The 25,196-nt window shown below is 37.8% G+C and overlaps 2 protein-coding genes across 2 annotated transcripts; one reads left to right on the forward strand and one right to left on the reverse strand.

Moving 5' to 3' along the window:
- The first annotated feature begins 1,617 nt into the window (after positions 1 to 1,617).
- Positions 1,618 to 24,995, forward strand: LOC139151394 (cytochrome P450 10-like). Its single transcript, XM_070724208.1, has 7 exons — positions 1,618 to 2,072; positions 21,702 to 21,895; positions 22,372 to 22,575; positions 22,744 to 22,919; positions 23,351 to 23,517; positions 24,556 to 24,634; positions 24,798 to 24,995. Exons 1-7 carry the CDS (start codon positions 1,618 to 1,620, stop codon positions 24,882 to 24,884), a joined length of 1,362 nt encoding a protein of 453 aa, XP_070580309.1. The 3' UTR covers positions 24,885 to 24,995.
- On the reverse strand, positions 13,025 to 15,731 carry LOC139122630 (uncharacterized). Its single transcript, XM_070688247.1, has 4 exons — positions 15,622 to 15,731; positions 15,000 to 15,263; positions 13,858 to 14,015; positions 13,025 to 13,327 (listed from the first exon to the last, which is right to left on the reverse strand). Exons 1-3 carry the CDS (start codon positions 15,707 to 15,709, stop codon positions 13,870 to 13,872), a joined length of 498 nt encoding a protein of 165 aa, XP_070544348.1. The 5' UTR covers positions 15,710 to 15,731; the 3' UTR covers positions 13,025 to 13,327; positions 13,858 to 13,869.
- Positions 24,996 to 25,196: the final 201 nt, after the last annotated feature.

The following is a 25,196-nucleotide window of genomic DNA, read 5'->3' on the forward strand; positions in this document are numbered from 1 at the left end:
AGTAATAAAAGTCGTTCAGATTAGCGACAAACTTCTGACTAGATTGTTCCCTGAGTGTGTCTATACTTCAACCTTACTACATCGAAATATCATTGATAGTACCAACCTTACTTCATCAAAATATCACTGATAGTACATTCAAGTACACACGCAGAGTATAAACGCCGCAATCTTGTTTAGGTCTCTTTACTTTATTAACACGTACTGTCGCTACACAATAGCTTGCTGCCATATTCAGCTCCCAGTGGAAGTAATGCGAGTAGCAACAAATGAGTCATCATCAAATGAACTATTTTGAGAATAAATGCCAAATAGTAAAGATTGCAAATTTAGTATGTTTGCGAAAAACTTCAGATTTCTCTATGAACCGCTGCATCGATTACCTGCGATTTATGTATAGGGTAAAGCCCGAATACGAGCACTCTCCTTATATATCGTATCGGATTCTACTTTTAAATGATGAAAAAACCGGCAGGGACCTTTCATGGTTGAGTTGGACTTGATATAAAATAATTTAATGACGTCATAGCTGGCCAAGGCAGTCTTTACAGCCCATGCGATTGTTCCATTTAGATGGTTGAGTGGCGTAGATTCTACAGTCGTGACCGGAAGGTTCAAATAAGATTGAATATATCGTGATAGGTCATGAAATTCGCCGTTTTCCCACAGATTTTCTGGAGAGTTGGTAAAATAAAGCCAAAATTAGGTAAGTTACTTTAATGTCTGATCTCATACTACCATCTTAATTCGATAACTGGCGAAAGGGATGGGGTTATTTTCAGTGCCTTGAAAAATTGATACGTGGGCACTTACAGTGGAAGCTTTTATCCCTTGTGTGTATTTAGGAAAGTATGGCCACTGACGCTGTACTCTATCCTTTTGTCACCTCAACGCCTTGCAAGCTCTTTAATTATCATTTTCTTTCACACTTATTTAAGAGGTTAACAGTAAAATTGAATCAACAAAAAGAAAGTACGTCTTTTCTTCTGTTTTATTACCAATAGCAACATAAACAAACAAACAAACAAACAAACAAACAAACAACAAGAACATAAAACACCGACATTACTCATGCGATATGACAGTGAGAAGAGCATTAAGCAGGCATTTAGACTTATGGGAAAAACGTTTGTTGTGGGAAGATTTAACATCGTTGTAAAATGATTAAGTTCCTTGAAATGTATAAATGTCGTGGGACTGATAAAATATTAACTGGATCATAAATGGGGGAATGAGGTGGGCAAGCGCTGCTGCGAATGGGAAAATATTACTAGGTATCTCGGAGTATTAAGTTTGTTGATAGATGTCGTGTCGGATGCCACATTTTGGCCACAATGTCTATTCTCGCTTTCCTGGCCTTTCGCTTCTCTGCGCATATGTGATGACCAAGGCAAAGTGTGTCGCTGACATGCGCTGAAGGACAAGGTTCCCCGGGCCTGGAAACACTGTATACGGCACTGCTGGAAACCAAACATCGATGTAAATCACATGCAAATAAGGTTAGAGTTCACAGTTCGCCTTCTTTCAGCTTGAAGGGTAACAAAGTTCAGTCTCTTTATGTCGGTATCATCACATAGACTGTGGTTCTCTACAATAAGGTGACTTCTCACAGTGGTAATGGCGTTGTCTCCAAATCGAGTTTTAACACTTTTGCTTACTAGACGAGGCCAGACTTGTTGCCAGTCCCAGAGCTCACTCACTTCGTCCGTCAGAAGGTCAACAACAGTAGCACAGCCTGTAGATAAAGGCGATGACAGACCGAAGCTGATCAAGGAGAGCGAAGTCAAACCGTTTGAAGCTATACCTGGACAACAGAGCAAGCTTGCTACCTACATCAATGTGTTTCGCAATGGTGGTCTAGCGAGGCTTGATAAATACTTCACATGGCGTCGAAAACACCTTAGGTCCTGTTGGAAGGAAAGTATCGGAGTTGTCTCTGGAGTTGTGGTAGCCGATCCCAGCGCAACCGAAGCTGTTGTTCGTGCCGAGGGCAAATATCCCCGTCGGTTGCCGATGGAACCATGGTTACTCTACAGAAAAATGGGAGGATATTCGCTCGGTGTCTTTCTAGCGTAAGTTTGCCGTAGATTTGTTTATATCTGTAGGTTTATATGATTTATTTTTAAAGCAAAGTCCCTATGTGTTGAGAGCCAACAGTTGTTGTTGAAAGGGGTCATACAATGCAGTGTCCCGTTTGCTCGTATGCTATTAGCCTGTACAAAGGTTACAGCGTTCGACGATTCATACACGTTCGCCACACTTTTTATAATGTTTTGGTCGGTTTACTTTTCTGTACCTCGTGCAGTTAGCAGACTAGTCTGAGTAGGCTAGTTCCAGATAAACTTCATTTAGGATTGCATATAGCTTGCTTACTGATCAGTAATCCGAAAGTTAAATTGGTTCGTTCATTTACTGACTGCATTACCGTCTTGTACGCAGAACTAGTGTCAGAAATCTGACATAGAGCACGTGCAGCCAGCGAACAATGCACTTTTAAAGGGGCCATCATGACAAGATATATTGTGCATGGCAAGTAATGTGAACTGACTAATTTTACGTCCAGAGGCTAATTAATTAGCTGTTCATTATTTGCCCTCCCACTGAAATTTTTTCGACTTACCCTGTCGCCCTCAAACTTAATTTTTAACCACTCCCCACATATTTTTGCGTGATTCCCCTCCCCATTGTGAATTTTTGAAGCTCCTCTGCCCTGTGACGAAAAAAACTTGTCGATTTCTCCTGCCCTGGAAAAATTGCTTTCCTTGTTTTCCCCATTCCCGGTCCAAAGTCAACCAATATCTGGCAGTGCCCTGCCCGACCAAAACAAACCTGAAATCTGCTCCCTGCCAGCTAAAAATACACATCCCCTGCCCTGCATGCTGTCAAGCAAAATGATGCAATGCATGTGAAACACAGCTCTCTACCACATTACATTTAGCTGACGTAGTGATTAAAACAGTGATCGTCACGAAGAGAGTAAGTATTGCAGTGAGTGCATACTTTACTAGTTCTCATTTAAATAAAATAGTGCTCTAACGGAGATATGTAGATAATGATTTACATAGAAAACTACATCATCTGAAAACTATTTTAATGCCAGTATGACTCAGACCAACGGTAACACTATAATCGGTTTTCTGCGGGAACTCAAGGCTTGGATCATGTCTGCCCGTGCTCGTATAAGGACATGACCCCATGTCATGCATATGCCAGAAGTGCAACTACATCAATAAGAAATTGTTTATTTGACCAGATAAAGATACAAATACAAGAGAAAAGTAACAAGAGAGGTATTACGGTAAAATATAACTTTATCGGGTTTGGACCATAGAAATCGTCCACTGTAGACTAGTCGAGTCCATGGCCCACTATCAACTCATAACAGTAACCGATGATGTCATAAAGGGTTTGAGTAGGGACAAGCTTGTTTAATTTTAACCACGAAATGATCGTTAATACGTTTATATGACCGCACAGCAGCAATTTTGTTTAGACCGTCTGATATTTGTCAAAATTGGCTCATTAATCTAACATTAAAAGGACATTGTCAGATATATTGATTTCGAGTTATTTTTGATAAAACTGCATATGGCCAGGTTTGTTGAGGATAATACACTGTGATTTCATACTTCCAATCGGTACATAGTATCGTAATCGTATATACTTTCTTTCAGTTACATTTAATCCAGATATACCATGACATGCAGGGTTATGTAATTGACAACGAATAGCTTTCCCGTTTATCTGTACGTAGAAAACTATTGTATGCCCACGCTAATATCGTTCCGTCCTGGTGACGTTTACCGTATAATATCGGCCCTGATAATTTACGGTTAACGTCGAGATATGCATGACAAAGGTCATCAGTTTGTTCCCAACTACATTTGTCTACAGTCCCTCTTTTTTGTCATTTGATGGTAAACAAAGTAAACAACAAGCTGTATGTCACTCTCCGTCTGCGATGTAATGTTGCAGACATGAAGATTTGAAGGGCTTTGAGGAAAATTATATATTTCAATTTGCTAAATTCTGGAAAAATAACTTGAATCTTGTAATTTTATCCCGTGGTTATTTCGCGTAAGTTACTGTAATTTTTAGACAATCTCTAGCAAACATTCTGTTCTCACAGCATGGTCTACCTGCGAGTCCGGACAGACATGGCAGCATGCCGTGCGCGCGACGCCTGTTGACAAGTCAACTCTCAGTGTAAACAAACAAAACGGTCAACCTCTCTCCGGTACATGCATCGATTGAGCAGACCGAAATCGGGAGAGATGTAAAGGACAGTTTATGATCGGTAACGATTGTAATAGCATATTGCACCATAACAAGCTCTTCCCGTGCGACTGCATTGGAATCCCGGTACCTTATGAGTTCATTGAGATATGGGGGATTTGTAGTGCGTGGTATTAACTTTTTCTTTTAGTTAATGAATGGGAGAGATATGAAGCCTATTTATATATTTCCATTTTATGCGTAAGGTGGAATGAAAGTAAAGCCTAAAAATTTAAGATTTTCTCTATCATTTGTAAAATTCTGAGCATGTGTGTATGACAAGGGAACGAGCACAATTAACGGCAGGGGGGCTGGAAGAGAAAATATGTGGTGCATATATTTTTTACAGCCCCCCCCCCCCTAACACCAGTAAAAATTTTAGTGGCCCCCATCACCGGCAACAAAATTTTTGTGGCCCCCTCCCCAAAAAAGAAAGATTACATAGGTACAAAGTTGTACACATATATATAAGGGGCCGTCGATAATAAAAGCTGACGCATGGCAAACGTAATTCTTTCGTTTAGGGGGGAGGGGGTAAAAGCTAATTTCGTTTTTTTTGTGCGTCAAAATCGCATAAGGATTTTCTATTGTTTTCGTCTATGCAGCGAGAACTCAAACTACCTTCGCATTCATCGAGAACAGAATGACTACAAAATACGGAGACAGAAAATACAATGAAAAGACATGAAGGTGAAATAAAAACTTGTATGGTTTTTAGTCCCCACGGACACCGTCCGGGGGGACTTATAGGTTTGGTCATGTCCGTGCGTGCGTGTGTGCGTCAGTGCGTCCGTCCGTGCGTCCGTCCGTTCACGCAGATATCTCAGAGATGCCTGGAGCGATTTCATTCAAACTTGGTACAAGGATTACTTCATATGTCATACAGATGCACGTCGATTTGTTTTGTGATACGATCCAATATGGCTGCCAGGCGGCCATTTTATTACGATTTTTTCATGTACAGAGCCATAACTCAGGCATGTTTCAACTGATTATATTCAAAGTTTGTACAAGGACATCGACCAATGTCATAGATGTGCACTTCAATTTTTTTGGTGATACGATCCAATATGGCTGCCAGGCGGCCATTTTGTTACGATTTTTTCATGTACAGAGCCATAACTCAGGCATATCTCAACCGATTTTATTCAAACTTGGAAAAAGGACATTGACCTATGTCATACATATGCACGTCGATTTGTTTCGTGATACAATCCAATATGGCCGCCGTGTGGCCATTTTATTACGATTTTTTCATGTACAGAGCCATTACTCAGGCATGTTTCAACAGATTTTATTCAAAGTTGGTACAAGGACATTGACCAATGTCATAGCTATGCACATCAATTTGTTTTGTGATATGATCCAATATGGCCGCTGTGCGGCCATTTTGTTACAATTTTTTCATGTACAGAGCCATAACTCAGGCATATCTCAACCGATTTTATTCAAACTTGGTACGAGGACATTGACCTACATGTCATACACATGCACATTGATTTGTTTTGTGATACAATCCAATATGGCCGCCGTGTGGCCATTTTATTACGTTTTTTCATGTCCAGAACCATAACTCAGACATGTATCAAGCGAATTTATTCGAAGTTGGTACAAGGAGATTGGCCAATGTCATACATATGCACATTAATTTGTTTTGTGATACGATCCAATATGGCTGCCAGGCGGCCATTTTGTTATGATTTTTTCATGTACAAAGCCATAACTCAGGCATATCTCAACCGATTTTAATCAAAGTTGGTACAAGGACAGTGACCTATGTCATACATTTGCACATTGATTTGTTTTGTGATACGATCCAATATGGCCACCATGTGGCCATTTTATTACGATTTTTTCATGTCCTGAACTACAACTCAGACATGTATCAAGCGAATTTATTCAAAGTACTTTTATCACAGACCTAATGAAGAGGACTGTATCCTCTCTGAGGACCTGTAATCAAAGTACCCATTAATAAGTGGGGACTGTGTCATCAACGATGACTTGTTTAATATGAAACATGTATTGAAGCATTTTCCTACGTGCGAAATACATGTGCCCGTCCGGTATTTTTCATGGGCGTGCGGATCGGAGAGGTGCGTGTGGGTTTGTCAGAAACAGCATCATAATACGAAATTGATTTCGCATAAGAACTTTCGTTTTGAGGGGGGAGGGAGGGGGTTTCAAGTAAAACGAAGGAATTACGTTTCTTGTGCGTCAGTTTTATTATCGACGGCCCCTAATCCTTATAACTTTTAATATATGCTTTAGTGAAAACAACATTCTTGCATTCTTGAAATAAATAATAAACAAATAAATATATAAATAATAAACAAACAAAATAACACAAAGTTCAATCTTTACTACTTGTAACACCTACAGCTACTTTTCAGTATTGTGTTGTGCTATTTTAATCTCAAAGAATGATGAAATCACCAAATACCTTATAAACAATCTACAATTCCATTCAGTGCTGTTATAGTTGTTATAGTTGAAGCATTGATTTAGACATGAATTATTTTTAATGATGACAGTGTTCACTGCACATCTCCAAGTTAGTCTAACAAGCTCAAGTCAATTTTCAATAATAATATTGCTCATTATACACATAACAACTGCATTGTGAGGTTTAAGAGTTGGTATTTCATCATGCTACAAGAAGTTTGACAAGGAACTCCAGCTTCAACAAGGAACAAAAATGCTGAAAAATATTCTCTGTCTGTCATGGTGTAAAAAATTTTGGTGGCCCACCCCTTAACTTCCCTGGAATTTTCATGGCCCACCCCAAGAACACTCATTTTTTTTCGTGCCCCCCCTCCCCCATTTTCTCTTCCGGCCCCCCTGCCGTTAATTGTGCTTGGTCCCTAAATCGGTTGTTACCCAATATCGAAAGTTCATTGTGTCGTATTAGCTTTCATGTCATCTGTGCTACATCGAACGCTCGACTTCATCTCATGTCCGACGCAGCACAAATGACACTCATGCTGATACGACAGAGGAATAGGCGATCTAATTATAACAGCCGCTCATTTATTTTGGGTTTAGCTCATTTACTCCTTTCCAACTTTTGAGAGGTTAAAAAAATTAGAAAACAAGGGAATCCTACAGAATTACATTTTTTATAGGGTTTAAATTCCAAATGTCTATTTCCTCTGATCCTGGGCATTAAAAATCAATTTTCGCCCACTTTGAATTGAGAATTTGAGCGGTTTAGGTTACTTTTATCAAATGAGTCTTGAAATTTTGCAAAAGTCATCACCATTTATTGCATTAACAAATAACTTTAAAAAAATCTTGCTTTCTTTTTGGAAAAATATATTTTTTTGCATACTGCATCACAATACTGCCTTCACCATTATAAAATTAATTATTTCATATCATATTCATTATTTTGGACTTTACCTGCATATTATTTTCATGAAATCCTGACTTCAGGTGATTTTAGTCAGGTGTTTTCAGGCGAAAACAACCGACTGAAGCCAAGGTAGGGGTAATTTTTATATTCTGTCATGCTAACTTCAGATAATTTTAGTCAGGTGTTTTCAGGCGAAAACAACTGACTGAAGCCAAGGTAGGGGTAATTTTTATATTCTGTCACGCTAACTTCAGGTGATTTTAGTCAGGTGTTTTCAGGCGAAAACAACTGACTGAAGCCAAGGTAGGGGTAATTTTTATATTCTGTCATGCTAACTTCAGGTGATTTTAGTCAGGTGTTTTCAGGCGAAAACAACTGAGTGAAGCCAAGGTAGGAGTAATTTTTATATTCTGTCATGCTAACTTCAGGTGATTTTAGTCAGGTGTTTTCAGGCGAAAACAACTGAGTGAAGCCAAGGTAGGGGTAATTTTTATATTCTGTCATGCTAACTTCAGGTGATTTTAGTCAGGTGTTTTCAGGCGAAAACAACTGACTGAAGCCAAGGTAGGGGTAATTTTTATATTCTGTCATGCTAACTTCAGGTGATATTAGTCAGGTATTTTCAGGCGAAAACAACTGACTGAAGCCAAGGTAGGGGTAATTTTTATATTCTGTCATGCTAACTTCAGGTGATTTTAGTCAGGTGTTTTCAGGCGAAAACAACTGACTGAAGCCAAGGTAGGGGTAATTTTTATATTCTGTCATGCTAACTTCAGATGATTTTAGTCAGGTGTTTTCAGGCGAAAACAACTGACTGAAGCCAAGGTAGGGGTAATTTTTGTATTTTGACATGCTGACTTCATGTGCTTCTTGTCAGGTGTTTTGAGGCGAAAAAAACAGACTACGGCCAAAGTCTAGGGTGTAGATTCTGGTGACACCAGATCCTTCACATGTCATGTTGAAAACACTGGTCTCCAGTTAAGATAGAACGCACCTCGGGGACAGAAATTCAGGCCTTCAAATTTTATCAATTTTCTTCTGACCAACCACTTGTGGGGGCTCATTTTGAAGCTCTTGGCAAAAGAAAAGTTTTCACCATCTTAGTTTTTTGAAAATCGAAAATTTTATTATTTCTCATAGAGTTAACACAGGGATGGCAGCCATTTTGGATTTCAAATATCGAGAAATAGCAAGTTATTTGTCTCTCTAGTACAAAAGTTTGCACGTTGACCCCGGATTTTTATTCTTGCTTTGGTAAGAGAATGGTTGAAAGTTTCTGAGGAAAGTTTGAGCAAAAGTTTAAGTCTTTAACTTTCGGGGTGCATATTACCTAAAATGAGTGTCTTTGGCAAAAAAGTAACTAAAAACTGAGGCACCTTAATGATTTATGAAAAAATTTGTTTTATATTTTTTTTAATTTCCTTGATAAATTTTGGTTGAAAATAAGTAGTATAATCATGTTTCAATATCGTGTAGGTAGAGAAAACTAATTTTTATCGATAGGCTATCTTTCTGTGTAAGTGAAAGTTAAAATAAAACTGTTGAATGCTTATCAGATGTAGAAGGGTAGGTGCTTGGTCAGTTTGGTTACTTCTTTCATTGTATGCATTTCAATTTTAACGTATGGATATTATTTTGACTGGAATAACAAAACTGAAAACACTGTTACCTTTATGAACATTTTATTCTGAAAAATACAATTACAGTTACATAGCAGGGACAATACATGGGGCCCGGGGGCACCGACGTCCTTTGTACCTCCTTACTGTTTATTAATTGCCATAAATGTGAAATTTGGCAAAAAGTCAAATTGTTTTGACATAAATGAAAGTTATTTGAACTGGTTGGTTACCGCTCCAGCATAAGTTCAAGTGTGGATTCTAAGTATCAACAACCTTGATATGAACCATTGACTAAAAAACATTTGCTTGTTACACTCACCACACTTGTACTTAGTATTTGGAGTGTACACCTATCTACAATACAATGATAAAAAGTTTGGACTCTGTAGGTCAACAGTGCATCTTTAAGGTTCCAAGACAAGAAATTGACCATTTTAAACTAACAATTCTCTAGTGTTTAATAAACTCAGAACCCCCGTAAATTGTATATTTTCGGAAAGCCTAGATATAGGGGAACATTTTGGTTACCATAGTGTCACCATTGTTTACATAACTATCACGTGACAGGTAATTTGCATAACCTTTCAAAAATCGGTTTTCCCTATGTTTTGTTTCAATGCTTTGAGATATGTGGCTGAAATTCATGTGAATGCAAGCTATCCTACAGGTCTTCAAAAGTGTGTCTCAGAATTTTTTTAAACCTTCTTAAACAGTTTTTATGCCAGAAAAACTTCCAGAGCAGTGAATTTTACCATAGTTGATTTCTTTAAAATTGTGCTCCAAAAAAACTAAGCAAGATATAAAAAATCTGAGACACACTTTGAAAGAGCATTGTGACAGCTTGCATTCCAGCAAGTTTGAGTCAGATATTTTGAAGTATTGAGACAAAACATAGGGAAAACCGACTTTTGAAAGGTTATGCAAATTATCTTGTCACGTGATAGTTATGTAAACAATGGTGACACTGTGGTTACCAAAATGTTCCCATACATGTAGGCTTTCAGAAAATGTATACTTTACGGGGGTTCTGAGTTTATTATCCGTTAGAGAATTGTGAGATTAAAAAGGTCATATTTCTTGTCTTGGAACCTTAATGTATGAGACTAAATAAGCTTACCGCTCAAGTATGTATAGGCCAAAAACAATATTTAATTTTGAATTATGTAGTGCAGGGAAGGACATAGAATATGGTGAAAAGCAAACTAAATATAAAAACTGAATATACAATTATATGGAAATGTTGTTTTACAGTCATGAGCATCTGGTGTGTGCCGAGAGACAAATATTAAAATTGGACAGTATCATCCTGACCACAGTTTGTCTGACTGGTTATTTCCTTCTGATTTTCTGACACGGTGATAGGTACAAAATATTATGCTATTCACGATAGTTATACAACATAGCTTGCATTTTGTTCACAGTAGAACTGAGTTTTACATGTAAGATAACTTTCTCGTAAACTGTAAATTCTGGCTTCTGGCAGCTCAAACGTCGCAATACTACATTTTTTGATATGATATGGAGTGATTTGCACACATGCAGTGACAGTCGATATATTCATAGTACGAGAGTCTACTGTACATTAAAGCATAGTGATGTTGACAACTACATGCATGCCAGTGCACGATTTTAAAGTAGCCAGGAGGAAATTCTAATGGTCTTTTAGTGGAAATATAAGTATTAAACGACAGTGAAACAAACAACATTAGTTATCGTGACCTTGCTAAAGTGCAATCTGGGATCGTGTATGATCTGATGATCATGCCAAATTACCATGTCGGATTATGCCGTGATTCTGAAGTGCGCGTACTTCCTCAGTAAATCGGTCAACATAAAACTTTAAAAGCACACACTTTAGCGATCGTAGTAAAAAATGATGTCAAAATCAATGCACAACTGTCGAAATTACCCAAAATAAGCAACAGAAAACTAAAAGTTATCGCTGTGTCGAAAGGACAGTACATCAACATAAAAAGACGCTAGTTTGTTATAACATGGAGGCCGGAGGTAGAAGGACAGAGCATTCCCTCGCTCTCACCCAGCTATTAGTACGGGCCGCCGGTGGGATTGCCTCACTATTAAAAGCAATGGATTCGCCGGTACTGGGGAGTACCGAGTACGGAGGCCATCATTCTTCAGTCTATCGAAGGAGCGTTTCGTGCCAAAAAATACATGACAGCAATCAAATATACGCTAAAACCTTTAAAACGTCAAAATTCGCAACTGACCGAGAAACATGATGGTGTCGGTTTGATTTTTTAAAGTCCTTGAACAGAAACAACGCTAACTTGTTATGTGCGCATGCGCATATTAAGGGGAGACCCATTTGATTTTGGGGGGGGGGGTATGCAGGAAGTGGGTATTGGAACTTTTTTTTTGTTAGAGAGACAGCATTTTTTTATTTCTACAGTCAGACCTGCATCAATTTTTTTTTTCAAATGGAGTAGCAGTGCAATTTTTCAAATTTAAGCCAGTGTTTCACATATCACAGGATGTTTTTATTTATTCATTTTACATTCCAACAAATGACAAACAAAATGGAAAGTCTATTATATAACTTTAAATTATAGAACACTTTTTTGGCAAATCAACTGTGATCAGTACTATACCTGCTTTTCTTTAAAACAGTCAATTCCTTTTAAGTTCTCAGGGGAGATGTTATCTTTTGTGGTCAGAGAAACAAGGCTCACACATTGTATTTCATTAAATTTGTTGTTCCTCAATTTTCATTGTCAACTTGTAATCTTTCTAACATATTTATATTGAGAGAATAATGTATTGGTTTTAACACTAGTTTATTGACTCCTATCTTGTGTTTTAAATTTTCACGATTTACAGAAGTCAAATAGTCCCATCTAGATATTGCCTATACCATTGAGATATTGCAACAGAAATCCTGAAACATGATTTCTTGGGTCAGAAAAGGGAAGGAAAACATCGAGTGCACCGAGGTGTAAAGTAGTGAATGCTTATATCATAAGTGCTGGAAAAAAACACATAAGAATTACTTGTGGTAAAAACATTTGCGTGCCTTTGGCAGCATGCCAGCAAAGAATACATGAGAATGAAGTTTCCAAAATTTTGCTCATTTCAACAGCATTGTGACAATTCCTTTTTTATTTCTGTCTGTTATGAGAATATTTTTTTCTCAAGCCATTACAGGCTTAATTTTTTTCTTTTATTTCACCTGGTGACAATTTTTTTTCCCTCGAAATCCTCCATACCCCCCCCAGAAATCAAGTGGTTCTCCCCTAAGTGAGCCCCTGACGTATACGGGCCAGTGGATTACTTCCTCAGTAGAACTGATATGCCTGCCAGTACCGGTGTTTATCGCCTACGGAGGCCATCATTCTTCAGTCGATCAAAGGCGCCTTTCGTACCAAAAAATACACAACAGCTGCAAAAGTGCATCACTGTCAACTGCATAACTATAGAACACATTGAAATACACAGTGAAACGTTCACAACGTAAAAAATGTGCCCATACCGAGAAACAAGATGGCGTCCGTTTCGATTCTTCAACTCAGATTTTGTCCTACAGTTGTGCGCATGCGCAGACGGTAGCTTTAGCGAAAGTGAGGCAAAATCAAGTAAATATAAAATAAAAATGGATAAAAATATTGTTTAAAAATAATGTAAGGCATGTATCACCAAATTTTGAACATTTCTGACGGTATTTCAACTATACGAACACCCATGCCAAACATCACAATAATCAAATCAGTGGTTTTGAGGAAAAAGTGAAAATAGTGGTTTTCAGAAAATGATTCAATCAATAAAAGAAAAAAGACCGTTTGAGATACATGCCCAAGTGACCACCAGACCAAATTTCAGAAAAAGTTACTGAAGCGTTTCTGAGATACCTGCGTCCACAGCATACGGCCCACTATGTTGGCCATATTGGGCCGCGTCATCACATTAGTACCTTGTGCCCACAGGGCACAAAGTACTAATAAGGTGGTCACACCATTTTTTGAATTCTGGAGAAATTGGCTTGAATCGCATCTTCATGTACCGTTTCAGGTATTCCTTAGTTGCATATTTTGGATAGGGTCACACGTTACAGCTACTGTGCCTTTAAAAAAAATTATGAAAATAAATAGGAAAGTTAAAAATTACCACTTAAAAGAATCAAGGCAATGTTGCTATAACTTTATCACGGCTAAACAGGCTCAACTAAAGTCACCTACAAGATGATCATGGTAGTGTCATGGTAGTTATCAGACAAGTTCTTGACTTTAAGATCATTTTCAAGTTTAACCCTTTCACCCCCAGTTCCCTGTATACAGGTCCAACTTTACCACAGAAAACAATGGATGTGGGACAAACCATGGTGGTGAAAGGGTTAATATAATCTTTACATAAATTTACCCCATTCTCACTTGGAACAACACCACTACACTTGTAATCTGTTGTAGGATTGATCTGATATCTATTACACAGCAAGTTACAATATACATAATGTATGTACTAAAAGGACACTAAACTTTTTGAACCTATGTTCCCTTATGGATCATAAAGAGTAAAATTGAAGTCCCTGCCTTTCTGCTCTAGTTTGTGCACAAGATGGACATCACATAAATAGATAGTCAGCTAATACAGTACCTTTCAAAGCAATTATGAAGCAGTGTCTTCTGAATCGTTGAAATCGTTTGTGTTGAAGGTTATTAGCAGCCTTGTGACAAGATTGTCGTATTTGTAGGTGTTATTTTCAATGGCAATGCACGATCGGCCACACTGTAACGCTGCCACAGTAGTTGATCCTGTTGTTGCAAGGGAAAACAGATATATTAGATGAAAATATGAAATGAGTCAGGTGCTCGAATTGAAACATACCCCATATACATGTATGTATTTTACTGACAAACTATGAAATTTCATTGCTGTGATTTCTCCAAGTCCATAGTTACACTTTAAAGGAGACTTTAACCAAGGCTGATTTTTAAATATGTGCTAGCTATGGGTATGTTATTCAAGAGACACCACTTTGACTATTTATAACATGCCCAATTTTTAACGAAAATGGCTAAAAATTGTAGCAGAAGTTGTATTCTAGGGCTTCATCAACTTCATGGATATTGATTCATGGGAAAAAAAGCCAAGCTTGGCACATTCATCACGTGATATGACAGGACCATTTCCCAACGTGTATTGCCTTGTTCGTTTGCTCACACACAAGAGCACATACCCTGGCGTTACTGGGACTATGAATGGATGAACAATGCCATACCCATTGGAAAATGGTCCCTTCTTTACACAAGATAAAAGTGCATAGCTTAGCGCTTTTTCCCATGAATATATTCATGAAGTTGATGATGGGGGAACCCCTTTGATTAAGTAGCACACACTTGCTCAACCAAAGTTACGAGTATCTGTTGTACATTTTGGGAATAAACGACAGGAATCTACTTTCTGATGTGTATAGTTCCATGGCCAAATGGGCAAAGCAGTGTTTGTCTCTGATAACTTAAACCGGTAAATTTGAATCTCTCGGGACAGCAGTGGGTGCACGGTTTGCCTATCTCCTTTGGCAAGAGGTTTGGTTAATTTCGCTTATCTACTATGACTGAAATGTCAAGGTATCCACAGTTCACAAAATCATGTTAAAAAATATTCCTTTGTTAGAGCTTCACATGGAATCCGATTTTATGCAAAGCTCTCTTTTGCACTTTCATCTTTTCAATTCAAATGAGATAAACATCATGTTCATGTTAGCTGCATTATCTAACATCACAGATTACACTTACCAATCCCACTGCACAAGTCAAAGACTAAACCATCTTCAGGGCTGAATTGTTTTATCAGCTGATTCAGTAAGTCAACTGGCTTCTGCTTTCTCGTGACAATTTCTCTATCTTCTCCACGATATAGTTTTTCCATCGTACATGACCAAAAGTTATGATGAGAAAATCCTCCATCAAAGTTTACTTGGCTTGCAGTAACTGTGCCCTGTTGTGACCAATAGGACACCACAACTCCAAACACTGACTGAGCCATAGTCACTGCAGATCCTATTTCAAAAGAATATGTAATATGTATTAGATCAGAACAGGAAGTATATTTTCAGGCTCCTGCCTGATGAAATTTCATATGAATTGCAGTGGGTTTTTTTTTCTTAAATGCATCCAAATTAAAACTCAATTGGGGTCTTGCCAGTTGACACTGGGGGAAAAGTGTCAAACACATGAAAAAGTTACATTAACCTGTCAAAAAACCCTATAAGATTGACCATAGCAGCAGTCCATATAGAGTGGCATATACACTTGTACCTGCCGGTATTCAAAATATATTGTACTTAGCTTAAATACTGCCAGTGGTCAGATAAAAAGATAAACATAAATACAGCAAACCAACAAATTTTATACTAACCAGTATCAGTGTTGCTAACATAGTAATAGGCAAATTCCACATTCTCTATGTTACCAGATTTTATAGTTCCATCTTTCACCATGGCCATCTGAGCAATATCACATGTTACAACCACAAAAAAGGAACCGAATTCGCCATGTTAATGGCATGCAAGGAAATGAACAGTGCCTTCAGCTCTTCCGTAGACCATACCTATTAAAAATGTTGTACGAAACAGAGAATGAACACAGTTAGTTCTTAACTACCTTTAGGGGGTTCCTGGACATAGTTTGATTCATGGGAAACTTGTTTCCAACTACTCCGTACCAATTGTAGAAAGTATTTCTGGACTAATGAATTAATCATGATACTTGATCGAAAACCCTTTTCTCCTCACAAGAGGTCAGAGATCCAGAATCAGTATCAAACAAAGTCATTATCTTGATTCAATTCAAACAGGGAATTAATTATACAATTTAGTTGAAATGTTAACTTGTATTAAAATTAGCTGCAGTAAAAACATAACCGGAAAAAGTCATGTTTTTGTTGCACCGTATATCTCATTACCAAATTTTAAATATCAGCTGATGGTGAATTTCTGAATAATATTCTTTAGACTTTGTTATCAAACATTTCATAATTACCTTAGGTAGATCCATTACAGCCAGCTGAAACCCACTGAATTCAGAATAGCCTTCCTTCAGCTGGTCATTACCAATTCTTCCGACATCCCCTTTAATGGTAAATGCTTGGGCACCATCTTTGCCATTTATCCCCATTTGGATTTCATGCGTGGTTCTTCGTTGTGTTTTAAGGTGGTCACACCATTTTTTGAATTCTGGAGGAATGGGCTTGAATGACATCTTCATGTAGCGTTTCAGGTATTCCCTAGTTGCATATTTTGGATATCTTCGTTGAGCTTCCTCCCAATCTCCCTCTGTCAAAGAAATAGAATTTCCAATAACTTTTCCATACTGTGGTCATTAACCTTAAATACCTTGTATCAGTAGTTACTGTATAATGGATGAGAAGTTGTAACAGCAGTGTTCTCCCTAGGATCAAGGGCAAGCATGTCGGAAATTTGCATAAAATTTACATATTTAATTTGCATACATTAACATATATTTAAATACATGTACACAAATGAAACAGTCACTGCAAACTGTAGTCATTTAATATGCCTTTTATTTACTTACACACTGCTGCATGAACATACATATCAGTGGAATAAACAATTAAGTTTACAGGTGGCACCATGAACTGCAATAAATTCATACATGAAAACTGAACGGTCACATCTTGCTTTCTTCAGTAGTCCAACTTCAGTTGTAAAAATTCAACTGGTACTCTCATTGCATGGAGAAACATTTGCGATGAAACATTGCGTCACTTGTTTACGAAATTATACAGAGCAAAAATGCCACACAATCACAGGGCTGTGTACCCCATGCCCAGCGAATTTTTGAGCACATAAACACATTACGGTCATGGTCCCAATGAATAGAGGGACTGTTACGGTTTACCATAACAGAAATTTCAGACGTATTTGCACGAATGATCGTCACCAAAATTTATGAAACCCCTGTCGTTTTAAAACTTTAGTAATTTGCCTCCTTAGCGAACCTTAAAACGAGACCTGAACTTGAAATCAGCGCGAAACGGTCAAAGCCCACACATCGACCGCCATCTTGGAAATCGCCTGACCTGTTTACGTCACATGGCACTGTAGACATCATTTCGCGACCAAAAAGTTAATCCAAATTCATATTTTTAAAAACTTTGCGCGAAATAAAAAAAAGATGACAAGAATGCAAAAGAACGATTGCACGATAAGCAAAAAAACTTGTAAAATGACAGTGACCCCAACATCGAGAAACTAGGTCAAGTCAGCGTAGCGTAATATCAATTTTATTGATGACAATAGTTAGATATGTGGAAATTGTTTTGAAATATACAAAGTTGTATTTTTAAGACAATTTTGTCATTTTTGGTCAAGAAAACTTGTTCTCAAAATTACTTGTTTGATAGCTTTGTAATTTGGTACAGAAGTCCCGAGGTATGTTATTAGATAAATTTTCTGGTCAAAGTGTTGGGAAACCCCCAAATGTTTATATTTTAGGTAATTTTAACAGTTCGTGACCTTAATGACCTACACCAACCCAGGATATGTTGTGAGAGAGTTTTGAAGGCTGTGAACATAATTTTGTCATATTTGGTATCTATTTGTAGGAAAATTTGATCCAGAAAAACAACGTTGAGGTAAATTTTTTTAATTCCGAACCAATTTTTACAACTTTTGCATGTAAGACACACAAGAACTGATGAGAAATTTGGATCCAGGATAATTCCAGATGTCGTAATCCCCCCCACAGTGGAAGGCATTTCCCTATCTGTAACTGATTTAAGTGTTGTTTATATTCAAATGATAGCACTCATAGCATTAATTAAAGCATCCTCAAGGTTGTAAATACATTTCCCGCAAGCTGGTCTTATGTAAGGGGGTGAACATTTGATATTCAGGAGGGGGTAAGGGCTAGAAGATTGATGAGGTAGCATTACTTTTTACCAGATCCCTTGTACATTTTTTCCCACTCTTTATTTTTTCCCCAATCTCCCACCTTTTCTGTTTGTCAAGCTTCTCTGGCTAATTTTTTTGTTGACATTTGCTTTATGTATGTAGGATCTACTTGTCCCATTGCTATAGAAGTTGATATACATGTTCCTAAAGATGACCTCCAGTACCTAAGTTGCTGACCTTATTTGCTTTTGTCATTCTTGTTTTTCTGGTTTAAATATTTCTTGAATTTACCAATTCAAACCGAATGTGAGCACACTGTCCTTGACGGTATTTTTAATTTAAGGAAAGTGATGTGTAATAAATTTGAAATGAGACAAATGAAAGATTGAGACAAATGAAAGACTAGTTTCAATACTGTTCTGAATTATGAGAAATGACCATAAGTCATACCTACCCAACCAAACTACCCAGTGTCATTAGAGACTGTCATCTGCTATTTCAGTCCACAGGGGCTTGTCAATGGCCAATGAACAGATAATAAAGAATATAAACCTATTTCGTTGTGTACCAGCCTTTCCCTTGTTCACTTCTCTCAGCCTGTTACCTAGCTCTGTAAGTCAGGATTGACGGTAAAGTGTTAACTATGTATTCAGTATATAAAGTGCACTCCACGGTAACCTCTGGCATGCCACACGATGACCTCATAAGACGTTTAGTGTGCAACAGTGTGAAGGTCAAGGCAAAATCCAACAACGGTTCACAATAGAGGGCGCACTGCATACTGCATACATTACAGTAATTAACACTGTACCATGATCATGGCTTACAGAGCCCCTGTGGTCAGTCTTATTTACTAGCTACAGTTTTTTATCAAAATTTTTGCCTAAATCTTAAACAAATTGACTAGGATATATTTTATAAAGGCGACAGAAATTTACATTGGTGCTCAAAGGGTTAAAGGGTAGCAGTTGACAATTCAATAATTCTAGACTTTCAGTTTGTCGCTTTCTCCTGAAAACATTTTACTAAAGGCTACCAGTTGACTGTTCAAATTGCTAGACGCTTGAGTCAGTTGCTTTCGCCTGAAAACATTTTACTAAAGGCTACCAGTTGACAGTGTTCCAATGGCTAGACTCTTGAGTCAGTTGCTTTCGCCTGAAAACATTTTACTTAGGCCTACCAGTTGACAGTGTTCCAAGGCTAGACTGTTGAGTCAGTTGTTTTCGCCTGAAAACATTTTACTTAAGGCTACCAGTTGACAGTGTTCCAATGGCTAGACGCTTGAGTCAGTTGCTTCTTCTCCTGAAAACATTTTACTAAGGCTACCAGTTGACAGTGTTCCAATGGCTAGACGCTTGAGTCAGTTGCTTTCGCCTGAAAACATTTTACTTAAGGCTACCAGTTGACAGTGTTCCAATGGCTAGACTCTTGAGTCAGTTGCTTTCGCCTGAAAACATTTTACTAAAGGCTACCAGTTGACAGTGTTCCAATGGCTAGACGCTTGAGTCAGTTGCTTTCTCCTGAAAACATTTTACTAAAGGCTACCAGTTGACAGTGTTCCAATGGCTAGACGCTTGAGTCAGTTGCTTTCGCCTGAAAACATTTTACTAAAGGCTACCAGTTGACAGTGTTCCAATGGCTAGACGCTTGAGTCAGTTGCTTTCGCCTGAAAACATTTTACTTAAGGCTACCAGTTGACAGTGTTCCAATGGCTAGACTCTTGAGTCAGTTGCTTTCGCCTGAAAACATTTACTTAAGGCTACCAGTTGACAGTGTTCCAATGGCTAGACTCTTGAGTCAGTTGCTTTCGCCTGAAAACATTTTACTTAAGGCTACCAGTTGACAGTGTTCCAATGGCTAGACTCTTGAGTCAGTTGTTTTCGCCTGAAAACATTTTACTAAAGGCTACCAGTTGACAGTGTTCCAATGGCTAGACGCTTGAGTCAGTTGCTTTCGCCTGAAAACATTTTACTTAAGGCTACCAGTTGACAGTGTTCCAATGGCTAGACTCTTGAGTCAGTTGCTTTCGCCTGAAAACATTTTACTAAAGGCTACCAGTTGACAGTGTTCCAATGGCTAGACGCTTGAGTCAGTTGCTTTCTCCTGAAACATTTTACTAAAGGCTACCAGTTGACAGTGTTCCATGGCTAGACGCTTGAGTCAGTTGCTTTCGCCTGAAAACTTTTTACTAAAGGCTACCAGTTGACAGTGTTCCAATGGCTAGACGCTTGAGTCAGTTGCTTTCGCCTGAAAACATTTTACTAAAGGCTACCAGTTGACAGTGTTCCAATGGCTAGACGCTTGAGTCAGTTGCTTTCGCCTGAAAACATTTTACTTAAGGCTACCAGTTGACAGTGTTCCAATGGCTAGACTCTTGAGTCAGTTGCTTTCGCCTGAAAACATTTTACTTAAGGCTACCAGTTGACAGTGTTCCAATGGCTAGACTCTTGAGTCAGTTGCTTTCGCCTGAAAACATTTTACTTAAGGCTACCAGTTGACAGTGTTCCAATGGCTAGACTCTTGAGTCAGTTGTTTTCGCCTGAAAACATTTTACTAAAGGCTACCAGTTGACAGTGTTCCAATGGCTAGACTCTTGAGTCAGTTGCTTTCGCCTGAAAACATTTTACTTAAGGCTACCAGTTGACAGTGTTCCAATGGCTAGACTCTTGAGTCAGTTGCTTTCGCCTGAAAACATTTTACTAAAGGCTACCTGTTGATGGTTTACATTTTATTTTGATTTTGAATGCAATCAAAATAAATTATGTGGAATACTTTTATGGAGTGTGCATGTTTTAAATAAAAACCTATGGCTAAATTTAAAAAATGATTGTTGATGTGCATTATTTCATTGTACTACACATATTATCCTAAAATGAGAAACATATTCATACATTTTAATAAAATTAAAGAATAAACCACACTGGAATCATTTTTTTTAACCTCGGCATACTAGATACTGCCAAACGCAATAATTGAGCAATTTTCTTCTCCATTTGTAGATTTTTATATTAAGGTTTTATAAATTCAATGATGAAAAATGCTCCATAGTGAAGATGCCTTCCAACCTTGATTTTAGGTTATAAAAAAGTCATGACTTGAGACAGGTATTTCAAAAACTATAATTTTAATGTAAACTATTCTACTTATGGAAAAAACTTGAAATTGAAAGATTTACTGAATTGCCATCCTCAAAATGAAGTTTAATGCTATGTTTTCAGACATTTTAATTTTTGCAGTTGAAAAAAGGAGACTATTCTCTTCCATGGTAAGAAACACAAGTTTTCACATGTCCAAAGTTTTGTTTTTCCCTTCTAATTCGCCAAAAATTGGTCTTGACATTGTTCATTTTTTAGATTTCTTAAAATGAGCAAAACCCAAAATAAATGAGCGGATGTTTTATACCATACATATAAAATTAACCCTTAGAAATGAAGTTCGAGGTCCTTATATTCATATTCCTAAAAGATGCAGAAAATTGTGTTTATTTGCAGCAATCCATTTAAGGGCCCTTCAGAAATTTTACCTGTTGTATTTTCTATAGCATTTACTGTATCAACTGTATTTTGTCTACTAATTTACACAGTGAAGGAGAGGACTGGCAGCGTCATCGTAGTGTTCTACTGAAGCCATTACTTCGACCCAAGGAAGTTGCATCACACACAGACACACTGAATGAAGTCTCTGATGATCTCATCGCCAAGATCCGTCGCGTACCCGCAACGACCGGCAAGAGTTCCAGTACTATGGACGATGAACTAGCACGTTGGTCCATGGAAGGTATTGCGACCTGCGATGTTGTATTGTTTGCTCGTAAAAGGGCTATTTACGTTTTCTGTATGCGTTAATGTTTGTTGGGTTTCCGTCCGGCAACGTAACATTGTAGTAGCTAAAATTGTCAATAGCAGCAATTTTATCATGCATGTTAAAATAGTCGAAGGTTTGCGTCGTAAGTTAAGTCAGATGTAGCTCTGATCAAAAGTATCGGAGATATGTTTATTTTTTATTTGCATACTCGCTTGTAACCTCCATGGATGGCATGGCAATTGTCTACTGATGCACGCCTGGCTTTTCTAAATATTCAATCAATTCCGTGTATTTAAGCAGTCTATCAACACCATGTCTTCATTACAGCTGCAAGAGCCTGTGCTAATTTGGATGATGATGATGATAAGTATTATCATTATTGTCATGAATATGAGCGTCTTGACATCGTTGTAGCTATATTTATCTGTTCGTTTTTCTATCTTTTACAGGCATGGCTGCAATATTGTTCAACAGACGTCTGGGATTGTTATCCGATTCGGTTGATCCCTTGTCAGAGGAGTTTATAAAAGCCTCTAAGGACTTCTTTACCTATTCAGAAGCCTTGTTCTTCTTGCCACTCAAACTGCAAGTGAAGTTGAATCTTCCAGCATGGAAAAATGTAAGGCAGGCGGCCAAGTCAATTTTTGATATCAGTAAGTCTGCATCAAATTCTGCTTTAGTCTTTTTGACATATTTACAAATCGTGATATTCTTATATATGCCTTGAATCAATGAGATTACTACAGCTTGGCATAGGTAAAGCTACTCCTTTCTAAATTGAAATATAATCCGCGCAACAATTTTGATGTTGTTGTTTGCAGCCGAATTCCACATAAAGGAGAGCATTACCGCAAGGAAGAGATCCAGCGATGAATCAAACATCGATGATGATGGACACATACGTCATATCATCCCATACATGAATGACAGTGGAAAACTCACAGACGGCGAAATACTGGCCAGTACAGCAGAGCTTTTTGGTGCGGCCGTTGATACAGTAAGAAATTTGAGCTTTTTGCTCACAACTATTCTGGACGATTTGAGTGTTGAGTGTATTTGAGGGGATATCAAAATGTTCAATCTCTTACACAGTAGCAGTTTCCAGTTTTACAAAAGACAATTTTATTCGAGGAACTACTAGTATAATCATAATAGATCATTCTGGCTTTCATTTTGGCTCTATAGTATGTACTACCGTATGTTATCCGTAATTAGAAACATATATTTATCATGATATTTTGTAGTTTTTTCCATACGTCCATATAAATTATTCAATGCTTGGCTAGGATTAGAAACGCAGGTTCTGCAAAACCTCTGACCAGTGTAATACTGGATATGCTTTATGAACAATATTCTGTCAATACTACTTAATTGTGATCACAATCGAAGCATGATATTATTGGCGTTGTTTTTAAATGCTTTGAAAAGACATCAAGTACAATGGTATGGATACTGGATTTATTGGCCTGGAACAGAAATGTCCAAGAAAAGTTGCACGAGGAAATTACTGGAGTGGTGAAGAAAGGAGATAAAATCACCCAGGAACACTTGAAACATTTACATTATCTGAAAGCTGTCATTCGTGAGAGTATGAGGTGACTGATGTTTTACTTTTGTCCCTGTGATTTAACCATTTAACGGTCCCATCCATGTCTTCTCAAATATGCAATGTACTTTTCAAGATACAATGATGGAAAGCATTGTGTCAAAGTTTCACAGTAAGACTCTATTTACCTTAAACAGTCCTCGTCCATACTCTTGTTAGGGAAATTTGTTATTTAATTAATTATTCTACTTTCGCCTCAGCCTATGGCACAACCAATCTTTGTTGGTAGCAGAGAGGGCTTCAGAACGTATAAGATTTCACTTCCACAGGTTTTGAAATTTGCGACTGCCATAAACAGTTGATTCAACTCACAGTGACTTTCATGAAAGTTTTCTACCTTAAATAGAGTCTTTTGGAAACTACTGTCGGCTTTGAAGAGCACGTGGGTGACGACATGTAAACTTCTGTACTTATTGAAGTGTTCAATTTATTTGTCGATAATGCATTACAGGAACTTTAAAATTTTCGTTGAATATATAGATCTCGACCTTGTGAAACATATTCGACATTTTATACTATCGCGATATGTTCTGGTAAAATAACCTAAAAAGCAGAATGTTCGATGAGAAAATCTCATCTGTACAGCCACTGGATGTGAAAACGCTCGCGTTGACCCTGAGAGGATGCCAAAATGGAAAAGGCGTAACATTTTCGGGGTGTCAGTTGATCTATGAATGAACTAAGTTGTAAAAATGTCATAATTCTTCACTTATTGACCATATGTATCTGACTATTGGCATAATGCACATAAGCCCAGGAATTATTGAAAAACGTACTGAGATAAGATCAACTACATAAACTACACTAAAAAGTATTCCATAGATTTTTACCTTTGACAGTATTGTCTTGTTGGCTAAGCCGAAAACATGTTGATAAAAGTTTAAATTCTTCCGGAGAATTTAAGCCAAAATTCTTCCGGAGTTCTAAATATATAACATTCAAGGAAACGCGTCCTATTGTCTTTCTAAGTCACGTATATTCTTGTAAACTGACATGTCATCTTTGTTTGAATTTTAACACTGAACAGGCTTTATGCTGTAGCGCCTTTCTTCACCCGTATCCTCGCATCTGACGTTATTCTCGGCGGGTATCACGTGCCAGCCGGGGTAAGTTTGTTTTGTTTTCGGGAACGATGCCCTGCATCGGCGTGTGAACATTTGGCCAATGGATTTGATAAGTTCCATCGTCTGCTTTATCAGCTACATCGAGATTTTTATTTGTTTCCACCAGAACAACTAATGTGTATCCTATGTATACTTTGCGTCCTAGACTACGGTGATAGTCCACGTAGGACTAATGTCACGTGACCCACAATTCTTTGATAATCCGGACAAGTTTATTCAGAAAGGTGGCTGAGATCAGACAAGCCCATACCACGACTCAATCAGTTTGCTGCCCTACCATTTGCCACGGGACCACGGCAGTGTATCGGTAGAAGACTAGCTGAACTTGAAATGCATCTTTGTTTGGCAAGGTAAGATATAAAGATAATTGCATACATTGTATTTAAAACTGTCTACCTAATTGTGATATGCTTATGCTCATAAAATTCCACTTGTCTATACAATATTTGCTAAATCGTGATGCTTTTTATACATGAACGTTACGTGTATAGGATATTTTGGATAACAAACGCTGTGTAATGCCTTCAAATCCGTACGAACCCTT

The sequence above is a fragment of the Ptychodera flava genome, chromosome 1 (genome assembly GCF_041260155.1).
Source record: "Ptychodera flava strain L36383 chromosome 1, AS_Pfla_20210202, whole genome shotgun sequence".
Taxonomy (NCBI): Eukaryota; Metazoa; Hemichordata; class Enteropneusta; family Ptychoderidae; genus Ptychodera; species Ptychodera flava.

Coding starts and splice junctions, on each gene's coding strand:
- LOC139122630 (XM_070688247.1), bottom strand. CDS start 15,709: ATGGCCATGGTGAAAGATGGAACTATAAAATCTGGTAACATAGAGAAT. Junction 15,264..15,621: donor TGTTAGCAACACTGATACTG/GTTAGTATAAAA, acceptor CTTTTGAAATAG/GATCTGCAGTGACTATGGCT. Junction 14,016..14,999: donor TGACTTGTGCAGTGGGATTG/GTAAGTGTAATC, acceptor TTGCAACAACAG/GATCAACTACTGTGGCAGCG.
- LOC139151394 (XM_070724208.1), top strand. CDS start 1,618: ATGGCGTTGTCTCCAAATCGAGTTTTAACACTTTTGCTTACTAGACGA. Junction 2,073..21,701: donor TCGCTCGGTGTCTTTCTAGC/GTAAGTTTGCCG, acceptor TAATTTACACAG/TGAAGGAGAGGACTGGCAGC. Junction 23,518..24,555: donor GTCATTCGTGAGAGTATGAG/GTGACTGATGTT, acceptor AACACTGAACAG/GCTTTATGCTGTAGCGCCTT.